This window comes from Uranotaenia lowii, chromosome 2, assembly GCF_029784155.1.
Source record: "Uranotaenia lowii strain MFRU-FL chromosome 2, ASM2978415v1, whole genome shotgun sequence".
In the NCBI taxonomy this organism is placed as follows: Eukaryota; Metazoa; Arthropoda; class Insecta; order Diptera; family Culicidae; genus Uranotaenia; species Uranotaenia lowii.
The window spans coordinates 123558917-123569025 of NC_073692.1; the positions used below are offsets into that span (position 1 = coordinate 123558917).

The window sequence follows — 10109 nt, forward strand, 5'->3', positions numbered from 1 at the left end:
GTTTCCACCAACTTATTGCTTCGATCATGTTCGCGTGATAACCATCAAGTTTAAAATTCAATGAAATGTTGAAATGTTTTTTGTTTTGATCAAAGTTAAAAATACAAAAAAAAACTTAAAAATTTGGAGCTCAGATCAAAAAACTTAGATGATGGCTTTCAGAAAGACACTCATAACTAACTTACAGTTTGATGATTGAAAATAAATTCTAAATGAGTTTACGAGTCTTAACATGATTTTTTTCTTTAAAGATTGTTTTTGTTTCAATTTTATTATAAGTATCGTTTGTTTCAACAAATTTTGGTTCGATCCAGGAAAAGAAGTGAACACAATTTTTAAAATCTTCCGTCCAAAAAGCGTTCTTGAATAGATTGTCTTTAAGACTATCTTTTTTGAGCGTTTAGTTTTAATTATTATTTTCTCGATGGAAGCGTGTTTGCAAAATTGTACAAAATCGTACCTCTCAATACTTTAACAACGTAATAACATTACTTATGATTAAAAGTTAGCTTTGAAAATAATATCAGAATTGTGTGTTTTTTTAAATTATCAAAAAATAAAACTGAAGGAATGGGGATAGTTGCTCAGTATGGATGGTTAATTGTAATAATTTTGTTTTATGTTTTTTTTTTTGTTGGATCCTTGTATTGAATTGAATTAAATTACAATTACGAAATTGTTTTGTTTCATTTAATATGGTTGAAAATCCTTGAAATATTTGAAATCAGTTTATCAACACTTTATGAATTTGAAAAAAAAAAATTAGACTTTCAAATGTGAGGCAAAGGAAAAATAAAAGAATTCAAGAGTTTTCAAAAAGGCAATAATCATAGGAAAACAATTTGAAAAAAATTGTGTCTAATTATAACAATATAATTCATTTTCATTATAAGTTGCTTTCCGTCTTCAACCATTAAAGTCTTTTTAAAAACTCTTTGCTTCAACAGGGATCAGTGTGAGGGAAAAGAGCTAGTTTATCAAGAAAGAAATTTGGATGATTTTGATTTGCCTTGAAAATTCTACTCGATCCATTTTAAATGGATTTTTATCAAAAGCCTCATAAAAATAGGAGTTTCCTTAGGAAATATCTAGGAGCATAGAAGGTGTAGGAAAATCATGATCGCACCATTTACCAAAATGGATCCTGATCTCTACCTTTCACCAACTAACACAACCCCTTCCTTGGGTACTTGAATATGGATTCGCAGACGTATAGACGGTTTCCATAGTTTGTGATACTAACTTTTCTCTGATTTTGGCTATTTAAAAAAAAAAAATTTTTTTTTGAGTTGAGTTGAGTTGAGGTTGCTAGTTGAACATACAGAGTATCTTACTAACTGTTCCGGCGCAGTCACAATGAACAGCGGTCCACAACAATTAATTACGATAAAATACGAAGACATCAGTGAATTACAAACAAAATATGAAGAAATACGAAAATTCGAAAAATGTTAAGTGAAATAGATATAAGGGAAGAAATTCTTTGTAAATAGTACACATAAAACATGAATTTCACCGAACACAATTTCACAATTTCACAATACACAACACAAAACATTGAATTGCCAACACTGCACACTCACACCATAGTTTTAAGAGTGAGACGAAAAAGTGATACGTGAATTCAAACCATAGCTCGTAAGTGACATGTATATATTTATGCTTCAATAAAGATCACTTTGAAAACCTAATCGCGCGCAACGGTCGTGTTTTTTCTGCTACCGAAAGTTCGTCTCGTTTCGGCCTATTGTTCGCTCCGCCATCGCTGGTCGATTGATGACCCATAATTGCCTGCTGCTAACCCGTTTTCGTCAGCCGTTTGGGACCCAATTTCGTGGGACACTACTAACGGAATCCTGCGTCCGTACATGGTCCTTCGAGCCGGATTGAATCGCACGTACCTGTCAGGCCTGGGGAATAATTTTCGGCGTTCACCACCAGCAGAAAGTGCCATCAATTTTGTAGCAGCAGCAGCAGTTCATTTCATCATCATCACCACCAGCAGCAGCAATCAATCACCGCGGAACAGCCAGCAATCCTGAAAGGAATCATCGTTCTAGTACATTGTGATAGTTCGTATACACGATTACTTACCTGTTTTTCGACTTCCAGGGGGGTTGGTCATCGGTCCCGAGTGCGTGATTGAGGCTTCTTCGTAGAATTGGACGTCCGACGGAACTTTTCGAACTTCGCTGGAAATATATTCGGGTGATTTTTTTTCCGATTTGTCAATATAAACAAACCGTAGGTTGGACCGGTCCGGTAAGTCATATGCCCACTATTCTTTCGCCGGAAACGGTTCCATGTAAAAAGTTTGCACAATTGGTGCATATTTCGGATATTTTTTTATCATCGAACATTGTTCGTCGGCCATTGCTGTAGGCCATAGAAGATCAATTTGGAGCTCACTATTAACCCTTCAAGTCCCAGTAGCACAAAAAGTGCCTAATTCAAAAATATTTTTGAAAGTTTTTTTTTATTTTTGAATTTTTGCGAATCGATTGCGATTATCGATTTTTCGGGTAATTTAACCCTCTCAGTACCACTGGAAAATATTTGAAAACAAAAAAAAATATTTTTTCGGTATTTTGCGGTTTTTTTTGAATTTTTTCCGCTAAGCGATGAAAAAAGAAGTGGAGTTAAAGAAAAACTTGGTGATTTATCGCCAGGCTCGAGATTCAATGGAACGAGCCATGAATTTCATGCAAAATTTCGACCCGGATACGCAAGTTGAGCAAGCTTTAGCTCGAAAAAATGCTCTTGAGAGTAATTATAAGCGATTTTGTCAGGCCTCATTGAATCTTGAGAGCCTTGAGGTGGAGGAAAATACCGAGACAGATTACGCGATGGATATGGCGGCTTTTGAGGAGGATTACTTCACGCTCAAGGCATTTTATGCATCGTTGGAAGTACCCCGCACGCCAGCACCGTCGTCAGCTTCGACAAGTCATTCGTTTCGTTCCTTAAAATTGCCGGATATCAAACTGCCTGATTTTAGTGGCGATATTCTTGGATGGTTTTCGTACTACGATACTTTCGACTCTCTTGTACACAGTAATTCGGATATTTCAGATGTGCAAAAGTTTCACTACCTCAAGTCGACTCTTCGAGGAGAGGCACTGAAACTTGTTGAGAAAATGTCTGTTACGGGTAATAACTATTCGGTGGCGCTGAAAATGTTGACTGATCGGTACCAGAACTTGAACATCCTGGTACGCAGTCACATTGAGGCGTTGTTCAAAGTGGAAAAGGTGCGCAAGGAATGTCCTCGGGAATTAACAAGTTTGGTCGGCGACTTCGAGAACAACTTAGGAGTTTTGGAGAAGCTGGGCGAGAACACGAAAGGCTGGAGTTCACTTCTGGTGCACATGGTGTCAGCGCGGCTGGATCACAACACGCTTCGCGAGTGGCAACGAGCAGCGGATAAAAAAAAGATGCCAACCTACGAAGAGCTGATCAATTTTATCCGTGAGTACGTGATGGAGCTAGAAACGTTGCAGTCAGATCGACCAGTGCGTGACTCCAGACCCAATCTCCAGAGCGTGAATGCTGCTACCGACATCAAATCCAACGACAACTGTGCGGCGTGCGGGAAGGGACATCGTTTGTATTTCTGCGAGCAGTTCAAACACATGCCGGTTACTCAACGTGCTGCGATCGTGAAAAAATCTGGATTGTGTGTCAACTGCCTCTTCGGAAAGCATTCGTTCGCTACCTGCAAGTACGGAGCCTGCCGAGTATGCGGAACCAAGCATCACACGCTACTACACAATCCAGATGTGGATAAAGCAAGAGGATCCGGCACAAATCAAGTTCCGAAGCAGCCTTCCGTTTCCAATTTCGCTGGTGTCGATAGTTCGCTTCCTGTTCCTGTTCCTCTCAGCCTCTCCGCCAATACGCACTCGGGGACCAAACGTCTCGACCTCTCCCCTTCGAACCAAGTATTTCTCGCCACTGCTGTTGTCAAAGTTCTCGGTCCAAAGGGTACTTCGTTCCTCGCTCGAGTTCTGCTTGATAGCGCTTCGCAGCCGAATCTCATGACTGAAAGGTTTCGTCGTCTTCTGAATTCGCGGAAGACTCCTGGTAACACAGAGATCGCTGGCATTGGTGGAAATATTTCTGCAGTTTCGCTGTTTTCGACTGTCGCTACGGTTGCCTCACGGTTCAACAACTTCCGAGTTCCGCTGGAGTTTATTGTGATGGATAAGGTGACCAGCGATCTTCCAACTTGCACCATCGATGTTAACGATTGGGCCATTCCGGAGAATATTCGTCTCGCCGATCCATCGTTTGCTACGCGTGGTCCCATCGATATGGTGATTGGTGCACGGGTTTTCTTCGAGCTCTTGCGAAGCGGTCACTCCAAACTTGGCGACGGAAAACCAATGCTCCAGAATTCGGTGTTTGGTTGGCTCGTATCCGGTTTTCACGACAGCGGTTCCAATGCGGATGAAGTTCGGGTCCATTGTAACTTGTCGACGTTCCACGATCTTGAACAGAGCGTTAGCCGATTTTGGGAGCTTGAAATGTGTCAGAATAATTCTACGTTGTCAGTGGAGGAGCGCCTTTGTGAGAACCACTTCGAATCAACAACTCGCAGAGATGATTCCGGGCGTTACATCGTCAGTCTGCCCAAAAAACCGGAACTCATCGGTCAGCTGGGAAATTCGCGTGCTATCGCCACTCGTCGATTCTATTGCCTCGAAAAACGTCTTGAGCAGAATTCCGATCTCAAGGCACAATATTCCTCGTTCATGTCCGAATATCTTTCGCTTGGACATATGAAATTGGTTGATGCTGTCGAGGATGCTCCGGGTCGCCATTTCTATTTGCCACATCATGCTGTTTTCAAGCCGGACAGTTCTTCTACGAAGCTGCGAGTAGTGTTCGACGGTTCCTGCAAAACCACTTCGGGTTTTAGCCTCAACGATTTGCTGCTGAAGGGTCCAACTGTTCAGGATGACATGATTTCGATCATTCTACGGTTTCGGATGCATCCTGTTGTCGTAACAGCTGACGTGACGAAAATGTACCGCCAAATCTGGGTAGCAGAGGAAGATCGGGCTTATCAGCGGATTCTCTGGCGTGAATCTTCTTCGGAACCACTTCGTACGTACGAGCTCACGACGGTCACCTATGGCACCACAACCGCACCGTACCTGGCAACACGATGTCTGCAGCAAATAGCCGACGATGAAGCCCAGAAGTTTCCGAAAGCAGTTCCCGTAGTCAAACAAGGTTTCTACGTTGACGACGTTATGCGTGGCTTCGACACAGTGGAGGAAGCAGTTGCAGCTATACGAGAGACGTCTCTGATGCTGAATTCCGGTGGTTTTCCTCTCTGTAAATACGCATCCAATGTTCCAGAAGTAGTTGAGCAGTTTCCAGCAGAGCTTCGAGAACAGGCCTCCGTTTTGGAACTTGATCGTTCGTCTCCAATCAAAGCACTCGGCTTATTTTGGAAGCTTACCTCCGATGAGCTTCTGTTCAAAGTTCCTGAATGGCCAGACGTCCCTTCGACCAAGCGAAATATCCTGTCGCATATCTGCAGCTTGTTCGATCCGCTTGGGTTAGTTGGTCCGGTGATTGTTCGTGCGAAAATGCTGATCCAGCTCCTTTGGGAAATGCAGTTAGGCTGGGATGATCCGGTTCCCAAAAGTATTTCCGACCAGTGGATGGAGATATCATCGCAGCTCCCGATTTTGTCGCAGCTTTCGATTCCTCGCTTCGTGTTGACGGAGAAGCTAGCCACTTTAGAGCTTCATGGGTTTGCTGACGCTTCACTGCGTGCATATGGTGCCTGCATCTACCTTCGTTCGATATCCGCATCGGGTGCTGTCACTGTCCGCCTGATGACAGCAAAATCCAGGGTTGCCCCAACTGAGAAGCGTAGACCTACCCTCGCACGTCTGGAGTTGTGTGCTAGTCTTCGTTTGGCCAGTCTACAGAATCAACTGCTGGAGAGCCTTCAACTCCAATGTCCCCGGTTTCTGTGGTCGGATTCTACAATCACGCTGCACTGGATTTCGCGTGATCCATCGAATTGGAATTCCTTCGTTGCCAATCGGGTTTCGCAGATTCAGCAGTTAACTGAGACCGCTACGTGGCTGCATGTGCCTACTGAAGACAATCCGGCTGACCACATTTCGCGTGGTTTGACTCCAGAATCCATCGTTGGCAATGAATTGTGGTGGAATGGTCCGAAATGGCTGCTTCGTCCTCCTCAACATTGGCCTGCGTCCGCGTATTCCTGGAAAACCCAGCCGCCGCCAGAAGTAGACACCGAGAAAAGGAAAGCCCATCCTATTTCCGCAGTTTGCACTCACCAAGAGTCCTGGACCCGAGAAACGTTGGGCTATTTTGTTAGCTACTACCGCCTACTTCGAATCATCGCCCTTTGCAAGCGTTTCATGAATAACTGTAAGTTATTGGAACATGCACGCACCGTAGGATTTCTGGCACCCTCCGAGATTCGTTCGGCAGAGCTGTCACTTCTGCAATGCGTGCAGCTCGAAGAGTTCGCTGAAGATCACAAACGTTTACGGCAAGGCTCGACCGTTTCGCAGAAATCTCCGTTGCTGAAACTTCGCCCGTTCATGGACCAAAATGAACAGTTGATTCGTGTGGGAGGTCGCCTCAAAAACGCTCCAATTCCATTCGACCGAAAATATCCGTTTCTCATTCCAAAGAAGCATTTCATCACGGATCTTATCTTCCTCGACGCCCATGAAGAAACGCTTCACGCAGGACCTTCGCATCTATTGGCAGCGGTTCGTCGTCGTTACTGGCCAATAGATGGTCCAAATAAAGCCCGTAATACAGTCCACCAATGTATCGTCTGTTTCCGCAACAAACCGAGATTCGCTCAGCAAGTTATGGCACATCTTCCTGCTGTACGCGTTACACCATCGCTTCCATTCACCAGTACCGGAGTCGATTTCATGGGTCCAGTGTACTTGAAACCTCCTCGCAAACAGGGCCCAATCAAATCGTATATTTGCGTCTTCGTTTGCATGGTTACCAAGGCCGCACATCTCGAACTGGTAATGAGCCTCACATCCGACGCTTTCATCGCAGCGCTGAAACGATTCTGCTCCCGGAGACGACGTCCATCAGATATTTACTGCGACAACGCCACGAATTTCGTCGGCGCCAAGAACCAGCTGGAAGAACTTCGTGTTCTCTTCCTGTCGCAACGGCATCAGTCCGAGATTGCCAGAACAACAGCCCGAATGGGAATCGCTTTCCATTTCATCCCACCACGCTCACCCACCTTTGGAGGGTTGTGGGAAGCTTGCGTCAAGTCCGTGAAACATCACCTACATCGCGTGACTCTTGATGTCCTTCAGACGCAAGAGGAAATGACCACTACGGTCGCACAAATCGAAGCGTGCCTCAACTCCCGGCCGCTTACTCCCCGTTCCAACGATCCCACAGACCTCGAGGCCCTAACTCCAGGCCATTTCCTAATCGGTGGTCCAATCCTAGCTCTTCCCGAACCAAACCTTACCTCGTTACCCTCCAATCACCTGTCCCGCTGGCAAGACCAACAGCGTGTTCTCCAAACGCTTTGGGATCGCTGGTACGTAGAATACTTGCCCACTCTACAGCGTCTCCAAAAATGGCCCGGTAAACACCCGAATCTAGCCGTCGGTGACATGGTTCTGGTCGAAGACAACAACTTGCCTCCTACGAAATGGCCCATCGCTCGAGTCCTGAAGACGATTGTTGGCGACGATGCGTGTGGCAGAGTTGCAGACGTGCTGTGTGATGGAAACCAAATCCGCCGTTGCTCAATCCGCAAAATGTGCCCGCTCCCACATTGCGAAGCCTCCACAGTCACGGAATCCGAGCGTCAGCCTTCCGCTCCGAGCTGCACTCCCCAACCATCTCCCACAATTGATCTTCAGGCTCCATCCACACTTCCGGCCGCTGCTCAACTTTTGGCTCCGAACATCGAGATTGGTTCCGACGACGACAACGACGAGTAGTCATCCTGGTCTACATCGCAGTACGCATCGTGAACATCGAAATCGACAGCCGTTCCTTCCAATCGAGGTGCTGTTGAAATGGACATTTCAAGGGGGGCGGCATGTTCCGGCGCAGTCACAATGAACAGCGGTCCACAACAATTAATTACGATAAAATACGAAGACATCAGTGAATTACAAACAAAATATGAAGAAATACGAAAATTCGAAAAATGTTAAGTGAAATAGATATAAGGGAAGAAATTCTTTGTAAATAGTACACATAAAACATGAATTTCACCGAACACAATTTCACAATTTCACAATACACAACACAAAACATTGAATTGCCAACACTGCACACTCACACCATAGTTTTAAGAGTGAGACGAAAAAGTGATACGTGAATTCAAACCATAGCTCGTAAGTGACATGTATATATTTATGCTTCAATAAAGATCACTTTGAAAACCTAATCGCGCGCAACGGTCGTGTTTTTTCTGCTACCGAAAGTTCGTCTCGTTTCGGCCTATTGTTCGCTCCGCCATCGCTGGTCGATTGATGACCCATAATTGCCTGCTGCTAACCCGTTTTCGTCAGCCGTTTGGGACCCAATTTCGTGGGACACTACTAACGGAATCCTGCGTCCGTACACTAACAATCCTTCCATTTTCCTCATTGACTACTAGGACGTGGCCGGCGCCGTTATAAATAATTTAAATCATATAAAAAAGGGAGAGCATCAATTGTACAATGAGAACAGCTGCTTATCCCAAGCACTATTCTTTTGGACTTTGTGCAAAATTGGTGGCCTCGATTAATCACTGAGTAGCAACCATTGGCGATGTGGAACTTGTTCTGCTTAGCCACGCCAGCGATCATGGAATTCGAAATGTATAATTTAAAAACAAATGTAAAAAACACGAAGATCCTTTAAAATCTATGAAAAAATATTGTATAGGAAGCATTTCGAGTTCAATGATTTAAGGTGGATATGAGTAGTCAACCAAGCTAAGCTAAGCTAAGCTATAAAGAAAAGAAAAATAGATTGTTGAGAAAAGTCAAATTGACAAATTTAATTTTTGTCATTTCTGTCATTTTGTCAATTTTGTCAATTTTGACAATTTTGTCAATTTTGTCAATTTTGTCAATTATGTCAATTTTGTCAATTTTGTCAATTTTGTCAATTTTGTCAATTTTGTCAATTTTGTCAATTTTGTCAATTTTGTCAATTTTGTCAATTTTGTCAATTTTGTCAATTTTGTCAATTTTGTCAATTTTGTCAATTTTGTCAATTTTGTCAATTTTGTCAATTTTGTCAATTTTGTCAATTTTGTCAATTTTGTCAATTTTGTCAATTTTGTCAATTTTGTCAATTTTGTCAATTTTGTCAATTTTGTCAATTTTGTCAATTTTGTCAATTTTGTCAATTTTGTAAATTTTTTCAATTTTGTCAATTTTGTCAATTTTGTCAATTTTGTCAATTTTGTCAATTTTGTCAATTTTGTCAATTTTGTCAATTTTGTCAATTTTGTCAATTTTGTCAATTTTGTCAATTTTGTCAATTTTGTCAATTTTGTCAATTTTGTCAATTTTGTCAATTTTGTCAATTTTGTCAATTTTGTCAATTTTGTCAATTTTGTCAATTTTGTCAATTTTGTCAATTTTGTCAATTTTGTCAATTTTGTCAATTTTGTCAATTTTGTCAATTTTGTCAATTTTTTCAATTTTGTCAATTTTGTCAATTTTGTCAATTTTGTCAATTTTGTCAATTTTGTCAATTTTGTCAATTTTGTCAATTTTGTCAATTTTGTCAATTTTGTCAATTTTGTCAATTTTGTCAATTTTGTCAATTTTGTCAATTTTGTCAATTTTGTCAATTTTGTCAATTTTGTCAATTTTGTCAATTTTGTCAATTTTGTCAATTTTGTCAATTTTGTCAATTTTGTCAATTTTGTCAATTTTGTCAATTTTGTCAATTTTGTCAATTTTGTCAATTTTGTCAATTTTGTCAATTTTGTCAATTTTGTCAATTTTGTCAATTTTGTCAATTTTGTCATTTTTGTCAATTTTGTCAATTTTGTCAATTTTGTCAATTTTGTCAATTTTGTCAATTTTGTCAATTTTGTCAATTTTGTC

At 42.0% G+C, this 10109-nt stretch overlaps 1 protein-coding gene across 1 annotated transcript; it reads left to right on the forward strand.

Moving 5' to 3' along the window:
* Positions 1–2846: 2846 nt before the first annotated feature.
* LOC129741824 (uncharacterized) lies at positions 2847–7991 on the forward strand. The gene has a single exon (XM_055733615.1). It carries the CDS (start codon positions 2847–2849, stop codon positions 7989–7991), a length of 5145 nt encoding a protein of 1714 aa, XP_055589590.1.
* The last annotated feature ends 2118 nt before the right edge of the window (positions 7992–10109 follow it).